Source organism: Podarcis melisellensis (genome assembly GCF_964234715.1).
Source record: "Podarcis melisellensis genome assembly, chromosome: 3".
Lineage (NCBI taxonomy): Eukaryota > Metazoa > Chordata > Lepidosauria > Squamata > Lacertidae > Podarcis > Podarcis melisellensis.
In genome coordinates this window covers 85,143,576-85,169,405 of record NC_138530.1, presented here as the reverse complement: position 1 = coordinate 85,169,405, position 25,830 = coordinate 85,143,576, and the positions used below count along the sequence as shown (strand labels likewise).

Here is a 25,830-nt window from a genome sequence, read left to right as displayed (position 1 = left end):
GAGTGAGCCTGGCTTGCTTCCCAGTATACGGGCAGGCGGGACAGGGGGAAAGCGTGGAAACCACGGAGCCTTATATAATTCGCCTGCCCTCCTCCCTTTCCAAACTGAAAAGAGCCCTTTAAGGCGGGGGTCGGGCCAGGTCCTCGCCCCACTCTTCCCATGGGGCGCAAGAGCCCACAAGCTTACCAGCAAAGCGAGGCCGAAGAGGCACCAGCCCGTGACCAGGTCCGTCTCCGCGGTGAAGGCCGCCATCTTAACTTCCGGCAACAACACTGACGCTCACGGCAACGGCGCCGCCGCCGCGAGGGGGAGGAGTCTAATGGAGCACCAGGGGGCGGGGCCAAGCAAGGCCCAAAGCAAGGGGAACCGCGTTACCGTAGGAACCACTCAACAACACTCTGCGCCAGAAGACTGGCGGTTGCTCTTGATTGGCTGGCCCGGCTGCCGAAGGAGGCCAATGAGGGCGCGGCGGAGCAAAATCACCCACCCACGCCCAGCTGACCTTGTTGCGTGTCGATTCCCGACTAGGCAGCCTGGCGGTTGGAATCGTGGCCGCTCTAAATTAAATTAGGGTGGTGTGTGTTTTTTAAGGACGTTGTGGCCGCGCCTTAAATTATGGTTTCGGGTGACTTGTTAGAAAGGCGGAGGCCCGTTTTAGATTTCGGTATTGGGGAGTCATAAAGGTTCTCTGGGTGGAAAACTTAAAAAGACGGGCAGCTTAAAGAATAAAAGACACGGGAACTAGCGTAGGATTCGTGCATACGAAGCACGGACGTTTGCATTGCAAGTTTGCACGCGCAATGCAAGCATTCTTGCTTCGTATCCATAAGCTGCGAAATGCCTTTTACCAGTAATGCAATTCTGCACGTGTCTTCTTCGGAGCAAGCCGCCCCGACCCAGCTAAATTTGCTGGGATGGCAACTTTGGAGAGGACGCAGCAGGAACAGGCGCTTCTGAGAACCGAAATCCCGTCTGAAGGTTTTCTTAATCTAGGTCCGTTGCTTGAATTTAACTCCCGTGGGGCTGGCCATTCCCAGGTGCGTGAATAGGGGGTAACCCCGCAATCGCTGCCGCGCATGCATCGCAACAGGGATGAGAGGCAGCAGAAACCGTGTAACTTCCTAAATCGTGGACGGGGTGAGAAAAGAAAAGGAGACTGAACCGTGACGTGCAGCAGCAGCAACAGCTACCTACCAGCAAAGCGACACTAAAGCACCACCTCGCGGTCGGGTCCGATACAATCGTAAACATCTCCATCTTGGCTTTCGGTTGCCTAGCCTAACAGCACCGCCCTCTCTGCCGCCATTTATGGAGAACAGAAGCACACGCCCGTGTAAATAGCCTCAAGTCTCCCTCCTGTGTAACAGATCTGCCTTTCAGCCTTGAATTGAATCTTTAACCACGTCAGGGGGGGGGGGTCACATGCTTCATTTCTTCATGGGGGAAAAGTCCCTGCACTTAGAAAAGTAGAATGTCATGGAGAAGTTAAACCAGGTTTTCTGTAAAGTATTCTTAGCATTTTTGGTGCAGAGGAACCTACATGTAGTCTTAAATAGTATAGTCTAGTAACCACAGGAGTTTTCTATTAAGTAGTGGGTTGACAAAGCAGACGACACAGAGAGTTCTCCAAGTAGCTCTTTATAGTAAGCTTGAACTGAACTGAAGGGTTCAGCCAACCTGCTTATATAGAGCTCCACTACAACGCAACAGTAACAACTTTCTGTAACTATCCAATCACTGAACGTCACTTTCGATTCCTTATTTGCATATGTGGACCTGAGTGAAAACTATCTACAGTATCCCCCTGCTGGCCCAGGGTGAGAACTTCAGTACATAACATTTTCCTAATCCCAAATGCTTTGGCTCCTACTTTTGTACATGTTCCTTATGACAGTTTGAAGCCACTGCTGTTCTTTTGCCCAACCTTCATTCTTCCTGTTTTGTAGGCCAAAAGTAAATGAGGATATTCCAAATGAAAATTAAGATCTGTAGTAGGAAAGGAAGGTTGGATGGTGTAGTAACGTACACACAGTTGAAGATATAGGAGACAAAACATTAACATGACCAGCAGTGGGTGGAGATTAAGCAGATGCTGAGTGAGTGATTTGAACCTCCAATTATTTCCAACTTTTCCTAGGTTCAGAGTGTGCAAGATTCTCATGCCAAGCGTTCCAAAATGCTGTCGGAGATCTAATCATGCAGATCAATTAAGAAGTTAGAGACAATACTACAACGAAAAAATAGGAATAGGCATATCAGAATGAAATGGCGTATTATTTCTTAAATAAGGAAGCAAAGCATTCACTAAGCTTGATTCAAATGGACAGTAGAGGTTAATCATAATTAGAGGGCATTTAAATCCAACAATCAGAAATAAGAGATGTAAGTTAAAATGATTACTGTATACTTCTGTTAGTAACTGAAAATAGCATTCTATGCTTCTTTATTCAGACGTTCCCCTGAGTTCAGTAAGCAAGTCGGTATAGTTTGTTTATGAAGCAAGAACAAGGTGGCTAATTTAAAACAAAAGGCGTGCAGCACAATCCTATGGATGTTTATTCAGATATGAGTCCCCATGTTCAGTGTAAGTATGTTCAACATGGCACCCTAAAGCACATTTAACAAGTTTCCATGGATCATCAATTAATGGCTATGTTACTCAATGCATTGCTTTAAAAGACTGACCAACAGACCATCCTTTTATTGGTCAAAATCAGAAAATAGAATATTGTAGGTCAAACCACAGAATTCCCAAAATAAGCCAAATTCAGTCTGTGTCTCTTAACTACTTGATAAGGTACATGAGATCATCAGCTGACATGATGAAAAGATGAAAATATCTAACACTAGCTTGATGTCATCTGCTTTTTATATGTAGCTACAACATTCTGGGTTTGACCTCTTTTCTCAATTTGAACTTACAGATTCTATGGTGATAAGTAGAATTTTACTTTTGTTCGACCAGTGCATTATTGAAGTAGGTGTTGTTCTTTGGCAGAATTGTTATGGAACTCCTTCGTTTGAGTGGGAGCTGTTCTAACACTAGGGTGACTCACAATTTGCTTCAAAATATGAATCATCTCAGATCTGCCATTTCAAAACCTCCTAAGCTATGCAGGTACGATTATAAGAACTGGCCTCCGTAATCCCCAAATGGCCAAACGTTCTGCAAGAGATCACACGGGGTTCAAAATGTAACATGCAAGATTTCAAATTATATAGCTGGCTTTCTTGGGACAGCCATGTAATATCAAACATGTTTTGTGACTAAAAATAGACCATTCTGCTGACATGGTGCATAATGCTAAACTGGGCTTCTCTTTCCAGTAACCTCAGGATTCCCCCCTTCCTGTTTTCATGTCTTCATAGTTTTCTTTATAGTCATGAGTACCTTGCAAGGTTTGTTTCTCTGCTTGTCCAATTGACACCGGAATTGGAGATGGCACTATAGGAGAAGGACTTGCACGAAAATAGCAAAGGTTGGAATACCACCATCTCACCTTTTCCTCAAACCATCCAACGAAGGGTTGCAGATTTCTCTCGTGGCACAAGGGAATATCCCTACCGGCAAAAGGTGGCATAAACGTGCTAACCCTAGACACTATGGGGTGGCTGGGAATTGTGTTGGCCGGGAAAAAATAAGTGTAACACAATGAACCAGAATGTAGGACAATGTTAGGAAGGCCTTAGTTGCATCTCATAGCACAAGCCCATCAGTTTCATTTGCTCTCACCAATTATGGCTTTGGGGTCGCAGCAAGAGTTAAACCACCCTTCATCACCAATGTAATTGTGGATGTCATGCGCCAGTCATTGTGGAAGCAACAATGTAGAGCGCAATGTAGGAACACAAGAAGCTGCCTTATACTGAGGCCAGACCCTTGGTCCCTCTAGTTCAGTATTGTCTATATACTGACTGGCCGTGTCTCTCCCACCATTACCTGGAGATGTCAAGGGTTGAACCTTTTGCAAGAGCAGATGCTCTACTACTAAGCTACAGCGCTTTCCCAACCTTGTTCTTCCCATGATTCCTTGTAGTTCCTGCTTACTTGTGTGTTAACATCTAAATTCTTAGTACTTTAGTGTGCTTCTTCTGAACACAAGCATTCAAAACAGTGTCAGCCAGTATCTCCTGACTCCGTTAGCATCTGACCCTGAGAAACACCCTCATCAGAATTTGACTATGTACAGTGACAGTAATACATACAGTGTGCTTCAGGTTACAGACTCCGCTAACCCAGAAATAGTACCTCAGGTTAATAACTTTGCTTCAGGATGAGAACAGAAATCGCGGCGTGGTGGCAGCGGGAGGCCCCATTAGCTAAAATGTTATCTCAGGTTAAGAACAGTTTCAGGTTAAGAACGGACCTCCAGAACGAATTAAGTTCTTAACCCGAGGTTTCCACTGTATATGCAAACAGTTTCTATTTCTGTTTGCCTTTTATAATCAGTTTTTCTGTCAGTTTAATTTTTGTTGTATCATCTTGTTGAAACGTAACATTAAATATGACCCCTATTAACACTGTTATCCATTTTCTAAGACATTACAGAACGTATTTATATATTTATGTTGGTGGTGGCCTGGATGGAAACAGAAAAAAGCTAGAAAATACCTTCAGGCTGCTCAATCCAAGGATGGTTCACAAGAGCTAAATTCAAGGATGGTTCACAAGGCACATTATCCAGATGAAAAATTAACACATCACAGCAGATTAGTTAGAGGGTTTGTTAAATATTACGTTTCTATCCTACAGCAGGGCATATAAAACATTTATCATTTTGGTGGAAAAGTGCTTGTTGTCATCGAAAACTTTCCTAACAATGCATCACATCACTATTCTTCAGCTAATGTTATCTATCACCGGTAAAACTGTTTACATTTCTCTTTGTGAAAATTATAATTTGATTGCTGTTTAATGCTTATGTTTGGTCAAATCTGTTTTTAAAAATGTAACAATAGTAATTGGCCATTTGCCTGTCTGATTTGTAACAATACAGTTCTTTATTTTTCAGTGGCTTTCCCCATACATTTTCTGTTGTTTGTAAAGATCACTTAGTGCTGCATTTTGGTTTTAGTGCTGTTTATTTCTTTGGTATGTAATTTTTATGGTATGGATTTTCTTTAATGTTAACCACTTTGAGAAATATTCTTAATGCATTTAATAATGAAATTAAATCACATTTAGTCTGCAGTCGAAGACAAATTGGCTTCACAATCTGCTTCGCTTCAAAACAGAGTACTGTATCTTTGAGGCCTGACCATATAGGGTTTGTGACTACTGACCGAATCGTTCAAATCGCATGAACCTCAGGCACAACACATTTTAGGGTGACAGGATGCAAAGGAGGACAGGGTTAGTTACTGTTATCAAAGTGGGACTTTCAGGCGATGCATATTTTTCTTAAACCCTGCAGAACAATCTGCACTGCTGAAAATCACTCTTCTGCACAACTAAGAAACATATAGACAAGGGCATGCTGGGGCAGAAGGGTAGCAAATAGGGGTGTCATGCAGTTTATGGCGACTACACCTGATGCTGGCAACTACAGTCAGCAGGCACACTGCCTAACCAGGCCTACCGCTGTCTACCCCTCCCCTTCCTAGACCAAAGGGAGACCTTGGCATCACTACCACTACCAAAGCAATGTCAAAAGAAATATGTAGGCCGGTGAAGGAGAAGGGACTGTCACTGCCACCACCATTACTGTTAAGTTGTGGGCGAACATATCAGACGACACAGCGATTCTTCAAACAGCTCTTGTTTATTCAAAGGCCAGAACAGAACTGAACTGAAGAGCTCAGTCAGCCTGCTTATATAGAGCTCCAGAACAACGTAACTGTAGCAACTATCCAATCACTAAACGTCACTTTCGATCCTTCATTTGCATAACTATCTACAGTATCCCCCTGCTGGCCCAGGGTGAGAACTTCAGTACATAACAATTGCCATGAAGAGGGAGGGGGAAGCAGAGGAAAGGGGGGAGATGAAGGCAACGAAGAGGCACATAGTATGTTTGGACCAAGGCCAATCAAGGACGTAACAGGGAAACATATTGGACTTCATAATTTTATTTTTCTCCCTCAGTTTTTCTGGGTCTTAGCTGAGTTAATTGACTTCATTTCGGTAGGTTCTCGTATATGAATACAACAGATGGGAAAAGCTTCCAGTGTTGCATTCAGGCAGCAAACCTTGATATGAGATAATAGGTATTGAAAAAACCCAGTTGCTCCTGCTTGAATCAATGAAATCATGGAAGGTATACAATAGAAAGGTCCCCTTTTGTGCACACATACATGACAGCTTGACAGAATGACAGGCCTCTTTATTACTGTACGTATAATAGAAACGTGGGCGGGGAACCAGTTATCAGGACCTTTCCTCAGACCAGACTCTGTGCATCAGCCTTTAGAATAAATATAATGACCCAAAGTCACAGAGTATAAACTCTCACCACATGCCAAGGATTTCACAATAGCCTCCCCAAAATCAACTACACTGCTACAGAGAGGAAGCCAGTGAGGTATAATGTATAGAAATTCACATAATGTCAGTAAAGAGAAAAATTGAATAGTACCGGAAGAAAAGGAAATTATTTTTTTCTCACACATCTTCCCTATGGAAGGCAATAGGTACAATAAAAACAAAAACTGTAGCTCTCATAATTAATTCACTGTGTTTCCAACAACATGGCAATGATATGCTTCCCTCCTTGAATGAAATCTTGGGACTGAATGCCTTGGAGGGAAAATCAGATAGTAGCCTCTGTGCAGCACAGTGCTTTGGGAACAGGAAGAACCACTAGGAGCAAAGGTGCTTTCTGCCCTGCCCTGCTCTGTTCTCTTTTCAACAGTGCAATTTTAGCAATGCCTTCATTGGCATTATCCATTTGATCTGAGGACAAAGTCATGTGGAGTGGCCTGTGTACTAGTAAAGAGAAGCAACAATTAGAGAGCCTACTTTGCATTTTTTTCATTAAGGTCAATAAAAAAGAAGGGTGGAGAGAAGAACAAAGAACCGGCCAGGAATGCCGTGCATCCATTGTGTGCTTGGATTATTAGCCACTGATGGGGAAGGCAAAGGGTCTTCTTGCTCCCATCTGCTCTGCTCTCTTCACCCACTGCAAATGATTATAGATCCACACTTGTTTACCATGTTCAGACTTCAGGAAGCAGTAGACTGTAACTAATCAAAATCAGCAATCCTGGATTCCCAAACTTCAAAGACTCAAATAAGAGAATAGATGGCCCCCATATTCCCATCCCAGTTAGCTGACTGTGGTTTCACAGAACAAAAGCCACCCTAATTTTCAAAATGTCATTAAGGAAGCTTTAATAATATAAATAGGGGGTGTGCGTTGACTTGATTTAGGAGCCAAATAACCTTGTGAATTGGGATGATTTTGCAGTATTATTAATTCTGTATTTCTGTTTTATAGCTCTATATTTGCCTATATCTCTGTGGTTTTCCCGTCCATTGTTTTTTTTTTTGCAAGAAATAAGGCTGTCCAAAATGTTGCACACAGAGCACTTAAGAGCTCTGAGTGGGTTTTGTTGTTGTTGAAGCACAGAAATGGGGGGGGGGGGGAGGTTCTTTTTCAAAAAGATGAAAGCTTAATTTACGGTAACTTTATTTTTTTAAAGTCCTATATTGATCAGGTTTAACAACAACAGACCTCAGAGCTCTTGGTAACGCCAAGGTTGCAGACCTCCTGCATATTCCTGCATTGCAGGGGTTGGACTAGATGACTCTCGGGATCCCTTCCAACTTCTATGATTCTTCAGAACTCCACAGGCAGCATTCTAGATAGCCTCATGATGCAAGGCCTGTCTAAGATCTATCAGAGGACACAAACTAACCCTGGATAAGAAATGTAGGAATGACGCGGCAATTTTTTTAATTAAAAAAAATATTAAGGTAAGGTAAGAGACAACCCTCCACTTCTCCAACCCCAGAGATTATGGAGGAAATCCCTTTTATTTTCCCCATAAATTGTCTGTAATTTGACAGACTTAATCCACTCTGGGTTCATGCTAGCACAGAATCACAGAGTTGGAAGAGGCATCAATGTTATCTAGTCCACCCCGCACCAATGAAGGAAATCCACTGTTGCAGCAACCCTGATAGTGATAGGTGGTCAAGCAGCCTCTGCTTAAAAACTTCCAATGAATGAGAGTTCACCATCTTCCAAAGCAGTCTGTTAAGTAGCTTATAGCGCCAGGAAGTTCTTCCTAGTGTTTCATCCTTATCTTCTTGTTCTCTTTTTCTTATTGTAGCTGGAACCCATTGTTTCAAGTCCCATGTTCTGGAGTAGCAGAAGACAAATTTGCTCTTATTATCTACGCAATAGCCCTCCAAATGTTTGAAGATGGCTATCATGTTGCTTCTTAATCATCTGTTCTCCTGGCTAAACATAACACAGCTCCTTTAACCTTTCCTCATGAGACTTGGTTTCCAGGCTCTTCACTATCTTTGTCACTGTCCTCTGGAGATGGTCCAGCTTGTCAATATCCTTCTTAAGCTGTGGTGCCTAGTACTCTAAGTGAGGTCTGACCAAAACAGAAATAGAGCGCTACCATTACTTCCTACAATCCGGACACTATACTTTTGTTGATGCAGTCTAGAATTGCATTAGCCTTTTTAGCTGCCACATCACACTGCTGAGCTTTGTTTAGCTTGTCTTCTATTCACCACCCAATCCTTTTCACATATACTGTTGTCAAGCTGGGTGTCACTCATCTTGTATTTATACATACATGTGATATTTTTCTTCCGAAATACAGAACAACATTTATCTCTGTTGAAAATCATTTGGTTAGCTTTGGCTCAGATACTCCATCCTGTTAAGATAATCTTGAACCAGTTTTTGTCTCTGAAGGTGCTGACTACCCCACTCACTTTGGTGCTGTCTGTATATATACTGAGTATCTCCTATATAATCCTTTGTCTAAGTCATTTATAAAGATGTCTAACAGCACCAGGCCTAGAAGGTGGGCCAGTCTGCCTATGAGGTGAGGTGAGGCAGTTGCCTCAGGTGGCAGATCTGGCTTGAGGAGTGTGTCTCCTCCATTGCTGTGCCTACCCACTCTTCTTTGGTCTCCTTTTATCTCCCCACGGCCTTTGGGAGGGGCAGCAGCAGCAGTTGGGGGCTGCAGAAAAGTAGGAGGGGGAATTTTCTGTGTTACCTGAAGCAGCAAAACATCCTGGGTCAGGAGAGAGTCCCATGGCATTTGCCTGTCACTTCCCTTCAAGTTGACAGGAAGCCACTGATGCACACTCTTTGGGTATGGTCTCTCAGCCAGCTTCAAATCTTCTCACCCAAAGTAACATCCTGATGGTCCGAGGGTGCTCCTCATCCAGCTCTCTTACCAGAGATTCATTTGACCTCAGTAGCAGGGATCGCCTTTTACCAGCTTCAGCTGGTAAAACAACTATTGTTGTTTCTGGACCAGGAGAGACTTCTGACCATTGTTGTCCTTGCACTGGTAACCTCCAGGTTAGGTTATAGCAATGTATGCTATGTGGGGCTGCCCTTGCAGTTGGCCCAGAAGCTGCAGCTAGTACAAAATACAGTGGCTTGACTGATCACTGGGGCAGACTCTTGCCAGAGTGTTATGCCACTACTAAAAGAATTTCACTGGTGGCTAATAAACTACCAAGCTAAGTTCAAAGTGCTGTTAAAGGTAAAGGGACCTCTGACCATTAGGTCCAGTCGTGACTGACTCTGGGGTTGCGGCGCTCATCTCGCTTTATTGGCCGAGGGAACCGGAGTACAGCTTCCGGGTCATGTGGCCAGCATGACTAAACCGCTTCTGGCGAACCAGAGCAGCGCACGGAAATGCCGTTTACCTTTCTGCTGGAGCGGTACCTATTTATCCACTTGCACTTTGATGTGCTTTCGAACTGCCAGGTTGGCAGGAGCAGGGACCGGGCAACGGGAGCTCATCCCGTCACGGGGATTCAAACCACTGTCCTAGGCTCTGTGGTTTAACCCACAGCACCACCCGCGTCCCAATAAAGTGCTGTTACTGGGGTACAAACTTCTTTACAGCTTGAGACTAGGAAACCTAAAATACGGTCTTACCACATATATAGCCAATCAATCACTGCGCTCTGAGGGAAATGTCAGATACCATCTCATTAGGAAGTCCATCCCATAAGATGTAAGAATTTCTATTGTCTTCTCAGCACCTGTTGAATACCTTCATTTTTCATCAGGCCTTTTAAGTGGAGATCTTTATCGTAGACTGTATCTGTGCTGGGTTTGTAATAATTGTTTCTATATGTGGTATTGGTTTTAATGTTTTTTACACATGTGGAATTGTTTAAAATTGTTCTTATGGTTGATGTTTTACTGTGAAATCAATTTGATATATTTTATGGGAAACAATTCATAAATGGAATGAAATAAATTAACAAAATACTGTGTTCACTGGGCTTTGCCCCCTTGGTAACTGTGCTCAGGGCTGCAGTGTGTGAGAGCAAAATGTTGGACTAACTGGGACTTTGCCCTGATCCATCAGAGTTTATGTTCTCCTTATGGTTTAATGTTACTGGCCATTGTCACTGCACATTATCTTTCATGTCAGCTGCACGTTATGTGACCAAAAAAAATCACTAATTTTGTTCGCTCTTAATTCGATCAGGTGCTCTCTTGGTTCTATATTTGTGTAGAACAGTGAGCAGCTGTTCCCTGATAGAGATTTCAAGAGCTTTTGTGGTTTCATATACCTCTATCATATTTCCAGTTAACTACCTCTCTTTTTTTTCAAGCTAAAGAGCAGTAGTATTTTTAACATTTTGTACAAAAATACTCCATCTACGCTGCAAGATCACATTTTTGTGTTTCTCAGTGCCATTCTCAGTCCTCCTAAAATGAAATGACCAGAACTATCCAGTTGATGAAATACACTGAATAGATAATCACATTCTTTTCTGTCTTTGTTCTTAGCAGCCTTTGACATTCTATTTAATGGTTTGAGGATTCTTTTACATTTCTGCTTACATATTGGAATTCTCATTGTTTCCTTCCATTGAGAAATAGGGAAATGTTGATTTGCTGTCAATTCCCATTTTTGAGACTGTATATACTTCTTATGGAAGGCAGGGTCTCCTTTGGATTATAACATTGGCCATGCTGGCTGGAGTGGATGGGAATTGGAGTCCAAAGGTTCCTGAGTGCTGTTGTAGAACAAATAATTTACCATTGCCATGAACGAAGGATCAAAATGGTGCTGATAAGAAGAGGAAAATGTCAAGGAAAATTATATAATTTATTAGATGGAGGCTGTCATAACAACTTAATGTTATAGAGGACAAAAATAACAGCCAATGCTTAGCATATTCTAACAGTTAATGGGTATTAAAGAGGATGACCCAATATATACGGGATTACCCCATCCCATACATAATACAGGAATTAAAAGAGTAGAATGGGAAATTGTTGGTTTTTAAAAATCTATTAACCGCCCTGAGATCTTGTCAAACAAACAAACAAACAAACAAAAAACATGGACATTAATTAATATTTGAGTGCCCTTAATTCAGAATAATTTCTGTATATTACTACTAAAGATAAAGTAAAGGACCCCTGGATGGTTAAGTCCAGTCCAAGGTAACTATGGGGTGCGGCGCTCATCTTGCTTCAGGTTGAGGGAGCCAGCGTTTGTCCACAGACAGCTTTCCACGTCATGTGGCGAGCATGACTAAACCGCTTCCTGCGCAACGGAACACCATGACAGAAACCAGACCACACGGAAATGCCGTTTAACTTCCTGTCGCAGCAGTACCTATTTACTTGCACTGGTATGCTTTCGAACTGCTAGGTTGGCAGAAGCTGGGACAAAGCAACGGGAGCTCACCCCATCGCGGGGATTCAAACCAACGACCTTCTGATTGGCAAGTCCAAGAGGCTCAGTGGTTGAGAGTGTCACCCACTCCCTACATATTGCTACTATGTTGTGGCAGCATAGCACAATAGGGACAGTTGCTGTTTTTTTATACAGCATCAAATTTCTGGCCTAACTAGAATTTTTACATCACAAGTTTTTTGCTTGTTTGTTTTTTTAAAAACAACAACCAAAAGTTCCCAAGTTTTTTTGGATGTGAAGAAGGAATGAATATGTGATGCCATGGGGAGCTTCACTTCTTCAGCCGGGCAGGAAAGAATTTACAGCCTCTGCAACCAGCCCAGCACATTCAGCCTGCAATGAGACACTGTGTGTGCACAGCACATAATATACGCCCACCCACACATCTGTTCTTTTTTCGTTTTAGTTTCCATATGGGTCTCTGCGTGTCTGCCTCTGGCAGACTCAAAAGTCATAGAAGTAGAGTAATAGCAGACTTGCAGAAAATGTTTCTTCTTTCTGCAGGAGAAGCAGGAAGGAGAGGCTGCTGTGAAACAATGGGAAAAGTATATAGAAATGGGTATGGCTGGCTGATGTTTGCTTGAGAGTAAGCCCTTTTAAACTAATGCACAGGGTGCGTAGGTTACTATCTTAAACTTGCCACCTACATGCTGTTTAAGAAGTTGTACGTGACAAGGTTCCTGGTGTCAGAAAAGCCACAGAAGTTTGGAGGTTCTTGGGTGATATTCGACTAAATTCTACTCAGAGTAGGTCCATGAAAAAGAACAGATGTATCTCGTCATGTTCACTAATTTAATTGGGTTTACTCTAAGTAAAACTTAATTGAATACCATGCACATATATTTAAACGATTAGCTTAAGGCAGTGTTTTGATTTCTCTTTTGGACAAAACTGGCCTGAGGATTCCAAAGCGACTACATTATTTCCAAAGCCATTTGGTTTTGAAGAAACTTCACAAATACCTCTTAGGTGGTGGATGTTCTCTGGTGCAGCAGACATTTGCTTGCCTGGAGATTTTAGAGTGATTTAACATCCTTTCCTTCTGTGTCTTTTGAGAAAAGAAAAAAAAAAAAGAAAAGAAGAAGCACAGGATAGTTTTCATTTGGGAACTGAACCCATGTTCTCCTCTTTCAGTCCTTACTAGTGATATCCTTTTAGGCAAAGTATTTAAGTTATGGGAAGAAGATACTGTACCACTGGCATCTTGTGGCCAAAGATGAATCCTTGAGGGTTAAGTCAGGGGATTTTTTTTTAATGCAGCCAAAATGTCACAGCATTTATCCTTTTCAGATGTCTTTTACCTTTAGATTTGCTGCCCTTCGGATGGAATCAGTGCTCCCCCCCCAAAAAAAAATGTTTAAGAGTACTCTCATTTTGACTCAAGAAAACCACCATTTTATAGTTCAATGCAGGAAAAATAAATACAGTAAATGGACAAAAGTATAAAGATTCACAAAATGTTTAGGGGTATGTGTACCCCTGCATACCCTCCAGAAAAAAGCACTGGATGGAATTAACTGGGTTTTTTAATTGGCTAATAAAAACTAGTTCATTTTCTTCATGTTTTCCAAACAAAGCAAACACAGTGAAGCAGCATGTTCATCCTAATTCAGTTTAAACCAGAGTACTATGATTTAAGTCTCATGGGGATCCCCGTGGAAATTCCTTAGGGAATTCTAGATATTGGCATTGGAAAGTCATAATAAAATTGGACATTGTTTATGAATTAAGATACAGTACAATTTTCATTTTCAGTTAAACCAAAAGCAGACTTTATGTGCATGCATCCTACATATTGTAATAATAGCTGAGGTAAAGGTAAAGAGACCCGTGACTGTTAGGGCCAGTCGCAGATGACTCTGGGGTTGTGGCGCTCATCTCGCTTTAGTGGCTGAGGGAGCCGGCGTACAGCTTCCGGGTCATGTGGCCAGCATGACTAAGCCGCTTCTGGCGAAACCAGAGCAGCGCATGGAAATGCCGTTTACCTTCCCGCTGGAGCAGTACCTATTTATCTACTTGCACTTTGACGTGCTTTCGAACTGCTAGGTTGGCAGGAGCAGGAACCAAGCAACAGGAGCTCACCCAGTCGCGGGGCTTCAAACCGCCGACCTTCTGATTGGCAAGCCCTAGGCTCTGTGGTTTAGACCACAGCGCCACCCAATAGTGGCTGAACTTGTTTAACAAAACAGGTTCATAGCAATGCAATATCTTGTTTTTCCTGCTTTCCTCCCTTGGGCTGTGCTCCAAAGATCTCTTTCTTAGAGCTGGGCTTAGTTTAAAATCAATATGACATTATCTAATAAATGTGTGCAGCGTGAAATATAATGTGGATGTAGATGAAAGGGAAACTAAAGCAAATGGAAAGCACAAATGGAGCCTGCAACAAAATGTTACAGTGTGGACTGTTCAAATTCCCAGCCAGCCGCCCCATCTTCCATGACACTCCATTGCCTCCTTCCAACAGTCAGTCAACATTCTGTGCCCACTGAGCATTCTCTGTCTTCAGTGGGCTGTTTGGGGAAACCTGCCCTTTTTGTACTTCTGCAAAGTTTAGGGTTACTCCTGGGTTACCCCAGGCTTGCTGAAGCCTCCTTCTTAAGTGCATGGATATGTTAAGTGCAGGGATATGTTGACTATTAGTGTACATTAGATTGTACATTTATTCGGTTTTCTATAGCGAATGAAGCAGTCAGAGCAGCAGTAGCAGCAAGGGCGACAGAGAAGTCATCATCCCCATAGAATTCCATAAGATCTCCCCTCTATCATTGGGAAGTGTGAGGAGTTACAGTCTGTCCAGTTGCCCACATGAAGCAACGCACCATTCTCCCACCAACTAACTGGTAATACCTGATAGAGATAGGGGAGAAATTAGATTTTGTTTGCACCTTAGTGAGAAAGGACCTAATTTGCACTTCTCAAACCTTGGCCTTGGCCTACTCAAGAAGTCAACTGGTTGAATCCAGACTAATAGCGCACTCCTAATCATGTCTACTCGGAAGCAAGTCCTATTGAATGGGGATTACTCCTAGGTAAGTGGCTAGGATTATAGTCATGCTTAGTGTAGATTCATCAGAATCAATGGGACTTAAGTTAATCATGACTAACATAACCCACACTGATTTTAATGGATCTAAACGTGCATCCAGCCCATGATTTACAGCCAAATCTAAAAGGCACCTGCATACTTTTCCAAACCAAATTCAATGGGAGTGCCTGGTAACAAGGAAATCTGCTGAACTCACACAAAAAAGGAAGCAGAAACCCTTCTTCATTTCCAGTAGCAAAGCATATTTTGAAAACAAATTGGTATTGTGAATAATGCAAATATTTTTTCCACACATTATTTCTATAAATATAAAAACTGCCAATTATTTTTATACATAGCCAATCCGGCATCTTTGTATTCCTCATCATTAATTCATTAATATTAAATCACCAAAAGAAAATGGTTCCCTTGATGTCATTACTTGTAATTAATTATGCATGTTATGAAACCAAACATTCACCACACATATCATGAAGAATTTTTAAAATGTTATAAAGCTTGGGAAAAGAGGGAGAGAAAATGTTATTTTCCCCAAACGGAAAAATAATAACGTACATGTTGCATTTATAAACATTTTATGAATAGAAATACAACAGTAAAATACTATATTGCTAATAAAACACTGAGCACAAAAGGCATAATTAGTAAATGATGATTAGAACTGTAAAAATAAATTTTACAGATGCACAGTCATTTGAATTAACCGCCAAGCCTGCAGCATATAGCTTGATATGGGAAACAATCCACAAAACAAATTCTGTTTAAGCAAATTTCTTGTCTTTTTAAGTGGTTTCTAATTTCAGTCAATCAACTAAGTAAACATGCCCTCCAACATTTTCCGATGAAAATAGGCACGTCCTATTCCATAATAATAATAATACCATTATTATTTATATTATGCGGCTTAGTCATGCTGGCCACATGACCTGGAAGCTGTACGCCGGCTCCCTAGGCCAATAAAGCGAGATGAGCGTCGCAACCCCAGAGTCGGCCACGACTGGACCTAATGGTCCGGGGTCCCTTTACCTTTTTAAACTGGGTTACCCCAGCCACACTGGGTGAATTCCAACATACATAAAAGCCGGTGCCAGATTACCAAATAGGCAGTCAGCACCAGCCTATGGGCCCCATGCCTTTTAGGGGCCCTGCAACAACAGATCAAAATAATATTGATTTGATCTTGAAAGGAAAGTACAAAAATGTATTAAAAAATAATTTGCAAGGAGCGCCCTGAGATTTCGACTGCCTAAGGGCCCTCCACAGGGTTTAGCCAGGTTCTGATAAAAGCATAATAAATCATTAACCTTTTTTTTAAAAAAAAAATCCCTATACAGGGCTGCCTTCATAACTCCAACATTTCTCCAATGAAAATAGGGACATCCTAAGGAAAAGAGTGACATTCTGGGATCAAATCAGAAACCAGGGCAGCTTCTGTAAATCCGGGACTGTCTCTGGAAACTAGGGACACTTGGAAGGTCTGAGTAAATGGTTAATGAAATCTTTGCAGAAGAAATAATTTTAGAAACAAAGTGGAGTATTTACTTGTTATATCACCAAAAAAATACAGTGGTACCTCGGGTTACATACGCCTCAGGTTACAGACTCCGCTAACCCAGAAATAGTACCTCGGGTTAAGAACTTTGCTTCAGGATGAGAACAGAAATCACATGGCAGCAGCGTGGTGGCAGCGGGAGGCCCTATTAAATAAAGTGATACCTCAGGTTAAGAACAGTTTCAGGTTAAGAACGGACCTCTAGAACAAATTAAGTTCTTAACCAGAGGTACCACTGTAACCCAAAATGGGTTGTTTCCAATGGTTGTAAAAGTGGAAGACACATTTCACAACGGATCTTCTTCTCAAATGTGGCTAGCTTCCTTTTTCTGAGAAAAGGCCAAAATGGGTCCCCCTCTCCACTTCCAAGCTTGTGTCTTTCGTTTGCTTTTCTGACTTCATCTTATTACTTGCAAGACACTTGCATGCCTGATCCTAGTTCAGGGCTATCCACACCATAGTTGTAGTAAGAGTTACATTTATTTAATTGCTGCACTTGCTGCGGGTACTGTATAGTTTGGCTTACCATGTTATCTAAACCTGGGCTCATGGTTTGCCTCCTCCAGCCAAAACCACAACCTGGAAACCCAAGAGGAAATGTTGATCACAGATTGTGGTTTCTCTGGAGTGACAATAATTTAGCTTAGTGTTACATGCAAACTAGCTGATGGTGAAATACTGGTAGTGAACACCAACCCACAGAGCAGTGAGAAATTCCAATTGTGAGCTTTATTAGAAAACTACTTGTTACTACCTGAGAGCTATTTAAAACCATACCAAAAAAAAAAAAAGCCTATCTGATGATAGGAATAAATAAGGAAGGCATTAATGTGATTAAGCTTGATTTGGAAATGCAACACACACTCTTCAGGAAATCTGTGTATGGGCTCATCACAAGTTATAACCTAGATCCAGTTATTCTGGGCTTGCTATGATGATCACTTCCAGGATTTTAGACTCCTCAAGCAGCTGTTTTCTTTTCAAGTGATTCGCCTGTAAACATTCATCATGACAGAAAAAGACACAAAGTCCCCAACAAGGCTGATCTGAAGAAGTATAGAATTAGTTCATTTGTCATTCCTGATTGCATGCTTGTTACAGCATGCAAAAGAACCCCCTATTTGTAGGATCTGGCCTCTATCCAGCCCCATTAGGGATTCTGAAGCCCATTGATTTAAGAGGGCTTAAGTGCTCCTGTGTGCAGTGGTGGCCTCTGAGTTTACGCTTTAATCGTAATGGGGTTGTTACTACTTCCTTGTTTTGAGCAGCAGCAAGATTAAGAGCCTATGGATATTATGTTTGTTTAATATCAGTTTACCTCTCACAATTTCTGCCTACTAATTCTAAGAATTTTACTTTTGAGCATGTTCAAAATTCTGTTACAGTGCCACCAGCCTCAAGGTTTCTTTGCACAGAGGGAATTATTATTAAACTAGTTTAAGTTTATGATGTGGATGTGTCCATAAGTGTGAGGGCTGTCAGCTGATATTGTTGATTAAATAAAATAATTATCTCTGTCTGCAAGTCTGAACAATGATCTACCTATACTGCTGGTAATGAACATACGAATTTCTGTCAAAAACTGATTTGAATTCTCTTCCAAAGTTGTGTGTATACTGAATCAATGACTTAATAAAATTAAAGAAGTTGAGGCGATTTTACATAGTCCTAATTCTAATCACACCAAAAGTGGACCCAAACAAACAATCATGCTTACCTCTAAGATGACATGTGATACATGGGACTGTAAGAGTATATTAGTATACAAGTTCCTGGACTCCTCAAAATAGCCGGTAAATAGCCCTACTTGTTGCACAGAAGTACTGTGGGGGTAGATCAGTAGGTCAGTTTACAGCTCGTGAACTCAGCAACGTTCAGATTTTCTCAGGCGTAGAGATTTTAATTCCAATGTAATTGAAGACCAAGAATGCCACTGAAATCAATTCTTTCATCCCAGACTAATACCAAAATATAAGATTGTATCAGATGCTGCACTGACTCTTGCCTTCCTCGTAAGATAAGGTCTTTCAATTGTTTCAACTTGTAAAAAAGATGTATAGCAGTGGAATGATGTTCAAGCCTCACATAGCTTTAGTCTGGTATGTTTTCTCCTAAGAATGACAGAAGAGCGCAACTCCTATGCTCTGCCTCAACAGTTGGGGGCAGCAATGTTTTGGAATACCAGTTGCTGGAAACTGCAGAAAATGGTAGTGCTCTCATGCTCAAGTCCTGCTTGTGGGTTTCCCACAAGCATCTAGTTGGCCAATGTGAGAACAGGATGCTGGGTTTGATGTGCCATTGGCTTGATCCAGCAGGCTCTTCTTATGTTTGACAGCAGAAGTGACACCAGCTCATATTTGCCACTTTCCTCCTTGGTGTGCACTGGCAGTTCCTTGCTCACAGTGAGCAAATTATTTATTTCCATTGAAACAGCCTAACGTGCCTGGATATGTGAATAAGTCTCTCTCTCTCTCTTGCATTCAAAGCAATGCATTTCGGACTAAAACCCTTTCAATCTGCTTTCAGGCCTGGACCCAGCACTGAAATAGCCTTGGATGCCTTTATTTGGGAGAAAGTCAAGATGAGTTCTCTACCCTGTTGATTCTTCTTGACCTATTAGTGCCTTTCAGTGTCATTAACCATAATATTCTCCGAATTGGCTGGGTGGGATAGGAGTTGGTGGCATTGTACTGTGGTGTTTCCACTTCTTTCTGCAGGGCTGCAACTTGACAGCAGCGTTGGGGGCATTCTGCTCCATCTTGGCAGTAGGCTGTGGAGTTCTGCAAGGCTGTGTCTTGGCATCCATGCTATTTAACATCAATATGAAACCACTGGAAGGTGTCATCTGGGGATTTGAAGAGCAGTATTGCTCATGTGCTGATGGCCAGCTTTATCTCCCCATGCCACCTGAATTGGAAAGGATATGTGGAACACAGTCATGTGTATCTTTTCCACTGACTTCTAAAAACAAAAATAGCCTGGCCAGGTGCTGGTAAATTTAAGAGAAAGAAAATCGGAGAGTGGGGTGGTTGCTTATCACCCACTGATGGCTGCCATTTTTCCATTTAAAAAAAATCACTATTCTCAAGCACAATGCTTAGATCTTACAACAGGTCCTGGCCCCTGCTTATTTTTAAATCAAGGGCCACCACTTGGTTGATGATAGGCTGATTCAAGCAAAACCATCCACTGTATCTGTGGCTCTTGGGTGCTTCCAGGCAGTTGCTATCCTTGGGTGGGATTCAGTGATATATTGGCAAGCCCATGTTGCGGAATTAAAAGCTGGCTGAAGTCAGAACGGTTTGCTGCAATATCATATAACCTCCCCACAAGCAAATTAGGGTGAATGCTCATTAAAGAGGTCTCCTGGAAGCAAATGCTATGTCTTTTTCAAGTCTTAACATTTTCGTTTACCAAGCGAGTTCTCTTTCACAGTTACCTGTTCCATCTCAGGATAGCTGAGGTCAATTATTTCTCCTACTGCTGTTATGACATTCTGTAGGGTTAGTTGCCTCTCCAATTCCTACTTGCCTTTCAAAATCATTATCAGATTGGGGGGGCATGCTTTTAAGAAGCTAGAATTGGAGAAGGCTGAGAAGGGCTTCCAACATTTGAGGAGTGGGAATTAGTATATTACTTTCTGCTTTTCTCTTCCCTATAATGAATGCACAATGGTAGGTCTTGGGACCACCCATGCTGGAATAATGACTCACTCCCAAGTCTTGTACCCTCTGAAACAGACATTTGAAGCTGCTCTTCTTTTCTCCCTGATAAAACTCCCTGTAGTAATCTCTTTCTTTCCTCCTGCTCACCTAGCAGTTTCATATTCAACAGGTAACACACAACCAGGTATAGAGGATGACATCATCCCATACAGATCTCCATCATACCTGATTTGGCTGACTATCATGGGTGGTAGTCCACCAATAGCATTAAGTCTTGTAGCTCTATGCAAAACATTATAACTACCTATGAGAGCTGATGAAGAAAAGTGGTTATGAGACCGAGCTATGAAGCAGGGAATCCCTGGTTCAAATCTCACCTCTGCTGTGAACTCACCGGATAACCTCAAATAATCCACACAGTCTCATCCCCCAATCTCAATCTGCAAAACTGAGATTATAATACTTACTTCCCTTACAGGGTTGCTTTGTAAGAATTACAATACAATCTGTTTGAAGGACTTTGAATACTCAAAAGTTCTAGTAATTATTACTACAGTGGTACCTCGAGTTACAGACACTTCAGGTTACAAACACCGCTAACCCAGAAATAGTACCTCAGGTTAAGAACTTTGCTTCAGGATGAGAACAGAAATTGTGTGGTGGCGGTGCGGCGGCAGTGAGAGGCCCCATTAGCTAAAGTGGTGCTTCAGGTTAAGAACAGTTTCAGGTTAAGAACGGACCTCCAGAACAAATTAAGTTCTTAACCTGAGGTACCACTGTACTAGAAAGAGAGAGAAAATTCATTGGAGTGTTGGCATGGTCACCAAGCAGGGGGGGGGGACAAAAACAAACCCCCACCCCTATTTTTGTGTGTTCACTTCTGCATATGTTTTAAAGACTGTCGCAAGGCAAATCTAAAAAAATATACTATAAACACCAACAACTGGGAAACACTTGCCTGCGAGCAATCCAATTGGAGAACAGCCTTTACCAAAGGTGTCATGAGTTTTGAAGACACTCAAACTCAGGATGCAAGGGAGAAACGTGCTAAGAGGAAGGCACACTTGGCAAATCCACAGCGTGATCAACTCCCGCCCGGAAATCAATGTCCCCGCTGTGGAAGGACGTGTGGATCTAGAACCCATATAGGACAGCTGCATATTCCTGCATTGATGCAGGTTGGACTAGATGATCCTCAGGGTCCCTTCCAACTCTACAGTTCTAAATGGGCAGAGGGGAGTCAAAGGTAGCTGGTGCTTGTTTGGAGGAAAGGATTATGTTAAAAGCACAGGAGAGGGTGGTGAAGGTGGAGCGGGGTGAGCTTGAAGACAAAATTTATTTAAATATGTGCAGACAGCATGTGTGAAGATCCTGCCCTCCCTTCTCCCTAAGTTTGTGCTGCAGTCATTCCCTTTTTCTCACTATCCTTTTATCCTCTAGTTAAATCCTTAAAGGCAGTGCTAGAAACTGTCATGAGAACACTCCCAGGGCCCAAGCAAGCACAGTTTAGCATATTCAAGGGAGAATTAGCAGGAAGGCTGAGTGTCACACAGGGTTTTTTTAAATCACAGACAGCTGATATTACAGTGTAAGAACACCCTTGCTTTATATACGAAGAGCTTTAAAAAAAAAAAAAAGGCAAATCAAACAGCAGCCATCCACTATTCTCTGCAGCATCGGTGCCATAAATAGGTGCATTCCCATGGTTGGTTGATTTTAAATTTATGATAAAGTATATAAAATTAATGAGATGTGGCTACACTTAACATGCTGGGGGAGCGGAATCTACTCCCCTGCTGTTGTGCTCATATCATGTACAGTACTTCAGAGTCGGTGCGCTGAAACCAGACACCCCTTTCATTCATGCAGTCAAACCCCAGGCAGTCTTATCTGTGACACAGCTTTAGACAATCCATACCTAACCCTTTTAATATTATTACCAGATTTGCATTGCAACCTCTTAAGCATGTGTTCTCTCTCTCTCTCTCGCTCGCTCTCTTTTTGCAAAAACTGGTGCCAGAGCTGGGGGCTGTCCTGCCGTACAGTTGTATTCTCTCTGTGTGCTTGCTGAGTGGGAGGGTCACACCGTGTGAGACTAATAAGGACAGAGCTGCGTCCCCTTCTCCCACTCTTTAGAGACTCCAGCAACTCCTCGGCAACTACAGCAGCTTTGTACAGGCATTTGCTGCGCTTCTGGGGAGGGGGAACTTAATCAAAGGTAAGAGCCTCTTGTTTGCGATCAGCTGATTTACACCCAGTATACACTGCAAAGTACCGTGTGCTCTGCTTGGTTGGTTTGCTCTGGTTTTGACAGTGTCACAACTGAGCCCTCTATATAAATGGTATTATAGATTGTGCGCTGGTATATCAATAGCTGTCATTCTGTGCTTGTTACACTGTGCAGTCTGTGTAGCTGTGTGATGGGAAAACAGGTACTTTTTTTTCCTTTTTCTTTTTGCACGGATACGCTGGTTTTAAATGAATGCCCTGTTCCATAAGGCACAGGGAACAGTTTAAAGCACATGCAAGGCTTAACATGTACAAACTGATGCAGTGATAATGAAGCTTGTGGGTATATTTTGTTCAATGTCTATATACCAAAGGAAATAACTGTGAGGGTGCGGGTGCATTTCTCTGTCTTCTAGGGACCGTTGCACTAAATTGCGTGTGTATATTGTGAAGGAAAAGAAAGTCATAGTGGGATGCTGAAATTTTAAAGCAGCACAGCTCCCATGAGGAACTATAGCGCTTCTGCCTTTTACTGGATTCTATCTCTCTCTCTTGCTGTCGGGGATATTTTGTTTTGTAATATTGCTAGAGATCCTGCATTTGGGACCAAGAGAGTGTTGTCCCCTCCCAGGTACACACCTGAGTAAGCAGAATGGTAGAGCATAACCCCCTATAAATGAACCCCTCTTGTCCAAACACACACACACACACACACACTGAACGAGGATGCTATTTTGATTCCCTATTGAGTCGGATTCTGAGGTGGGATGGTTTCTTTCCATATCTGTGCAATTTCCGATTATTTAAATATTATACTGCTGTCGTACAGAATCCCATAAGCAACCGGGGCATGTTGTAGCCAAAGTTAACAGCTTTTAAGTCCCATTAATTGGAACGGAAGAGATGTTAAGCACATGCTTAAGTGCCCCACTAAAACAGATGCAACACAGAGGCGTTCCATATTTATTTGCTTTTTTAATTAGCTAAGGGGGGGGGAGCATGTTAAAAGTCTTGATTAAGAACAACTTTGTGGGTTCCAAGGTATGGCACTCTCAGTCTCCCCCTTTCCACCACAATGCATAAACTGCTAAAAATGAAATATAAATATTTCCCTGTGCGGGTTCCAGATGTGGTTAAGGGTGGTGCATTTCCTTTGCTGGTGGTGAGGTGCTTAGGTTGGTTCCATTGTGACCATTATGTGATGTGGTGGAAAATGGATAACAGAATACGCTTGTGCTTTTGCTTATACCACTGTCACTCATAATGAGCAACGCTAAACTCAGGTCGCACTACACACCACACATTTAAAGCACCTATCCCCTCCAAAGATTTATGGGAATTGTAGTTTAAGTGTGCTGGGAACTGTAGATCTGTGATGGGCAAGTACAGTTCCCATATGGCAGTGGTGTCCAAACTTTTTTCAAAGAGGGCCAGATTTGATGAAGTGAAGGGCTGTGAGGGCCGACCAATGTGCCAACCATACTTGTTGACCTTTTTTTTTAGGATTGAAGTTGCTCAGCTTTTTTTAGGATTTTACCCCAGGAAATAGACTGCCGCAGGGGCCGGATTAAACCGACTGGCAGGCCCCCGAGACGGATTTTGGACATGCCTGCCACAGGGGAAAGTAATATGTTTAAAATATATGAATACACCATGAAATGCATTGCTTATTAAGAGCAAAGTAACTTTTGAAAGCAATAACAATTCCCCCTACCCTCCCATCTTACAGCCTGCCTCACTTTGTTAATCCTCACTACAGATCTGATCTAGTCCACTGGGGGAACTGTCTTCAGTTCTGAAGTTTTCTCTCAAGAGTGGCTTCTCTTATATTTTAAAATCAGGGTGGCTTTGGGCATGCACTTACATCGAACCATTGTTTTGCTTGCTTCCCATCATGCTTAAAGCAAACAAACCTGTGAACTGCATATTTCTAAGGGTTCCTAAATCAATCACTCGGTTGCCAGAATAAGCACACACACCTCACACTTTTCTGACATGGCAAGTTCATGGCTGGAAGCGCCCTGAGTTTGGACCACGTGTGCTCACTTTGTGACATTCAAAGGGCTCTGATGAGAGCATTAGAGGATGCCATTTCCCAATGGAAAAGGTGTTAAGTGTTGTTAATCAGGATGTGAAAGGCTTAAAATAGAAATGCCAAAGCCCCATTAGACTTTGAAAGCAGGGGAGCAGCCACAATAAACAGCATTGGCTTCACACTCTGATGTGACTTGCATCTAAGGCTGCCATATTTTTTTACTAGCCTTGCTCCTGTGCTTCAATCAAAATCCTTTGCTCCTAGCAAACATTAGCAGGTAAGGACTTTTCTGATATGAGGATAAATAGAGCTGGGTGGAAAGCTGTACAAATAATAAACAGGCTGTGGCAAAAAGGTGATAACTGTACCTGCTGCCAGCTGAAGAGTTGGAGGAAACTACTGCCTGGGCCCAATCAAGCTGCAATAACAAAAAGGCAGTAAAATCCTGAGGGGGTTAAAGAGAACTGTACCACTTCACAGGCAGCAGGGGAGCGTTGCAATCTTTAGCTGCTTCCTCATGTAAAAATTACCTCAATTAAGTATATACTACACCAGGCTAGTCTATTCCCAGAGTTGCTGGCTGTCTCCTTGCTAAAGTTGTTTCCTCCCCACAGAGGGAGCAGGTTAAACACAGAACAATATTTAAAAATGGGATTTCCCCCCCCCCCTTCCAAATTCTCACAGGTTGAAGTGATACATTCCATTCACTCATTCTTGCCCTCATTATTACCTGTCTGCTGCATATGTAGACTAGGCCTAGGTGAGCTTTTCTTGCACACGCAGGCAAGGAAGTAGGTCGTACGTGACATCCTCCTCTCTAAAGGTAATTGATATTTTCTTCTCCAGGCAAGGGTTTTCTGAGAGGAGTCGCTCTTTCACATATGTGTGTGTGGGCTAAGCACCTGAAATTGCTCTGGAGTGAGGTTGAGAGGAAGCACAGGTAAAGGTCCATTATATGTGCTTGGTGGTCCCTTCTCAGGCATGTATGTATGAAAGAAAGGCTCAAGTATTCTCCAGTGTGCTTTAGAAATCTCAGGTAATGGATCTGTTACATGAAGGAAATGCACAAGCGGTCTAAAGTGGTCCAGCTTTTAAGGTTGGCTAATACCTCCTAGTTTACGATACTCAATGTGTATTTGCCCTTAGCTGCCAGGAAACTCTGGGTAGGTGCTCAAGTACGTGAACAAGCCCACCTGCCCGCCGTGGCCCGGCCTGTTCTGAAGCGAGTTCCAAGCTTGGGCAGAGAGAGAAGCTGGGCTATAGAGCATTTTTTTCCAATCCAATTTTGGAAGACGGAAGGGCGGTGGGAATGGGCAGTGCATAGACACTGGCTTGAGCATTGCACTGCACGGGAAAGGAAGGTGAGAAATCAGCAGGAATCTCTATGCCTAATACTTCCCAGCTAAGAATGAATGCAGCCAGCAAGAAAATAGCC

At 42.4% G+C, this 25,830-nt stretch overlaps 2 protein-coding genes and 1 long non-coding RNA gene across 4 annotated transcripts in view; 1 reads left to right on the top strand and 2 right to left on the bottom strand.

Annotated features, from left to right (window-relative positions):
* Nucleotides 1-340, bottom strand: part of LMBRD1 (LMBR1 domain containing 1) — a 46,783-nt gene extending 46,443 nt beyond the window's left edge. The window contains exon 1 of the mRNA XM_081906302.1: nucleotides 187-340. Coding sequence (XP_081762428.1) covers nucleotides 187-252 — 66 coding nt within the window. The 5' untranslated portion in view covers nucleotides 253-340. The remainder of the gene's footprint in view (nucleotides 1-186) is intronic.
* Nucleotides 341-8,059: 7,719 nt separating this feature from the next.
* Nucleotides 8,060-24,802, bottom strand: LOC309367382. Its single transcript, XR_014167112.1, has 3 exons — nucleotides 24,764-24,802; nucleotides 12,831-12,916; nucleotides 8,060-8,547 (listed from the first exon to the last, which is right to left on the bottom strand). It is a non-coding gene; the product is annotated as an uncharacterized lncRNA (long non-coding RNA).
* The window catches only part of COL19A1 (collagen type XIX alpha 1 chain), a gene marked incomplete at its 3' end in the record, with an annotated part of 191,241 nt that continues 187,471 nt past the window's right edge, over nucleotides 22,061-25,830 (top strand). The window contains exon 1 of one of the 2 annotated variants that reach the window (XM_081906051.1): nucleotides 22,061-22,349. Of the gene's footprint in view, nucleotides 22,350-25,087; nucleotides 25,219-25,830 lie in introns of those variants that run through there. The other variant, XM_081906052.1, reaches the window with a different exon arrangement.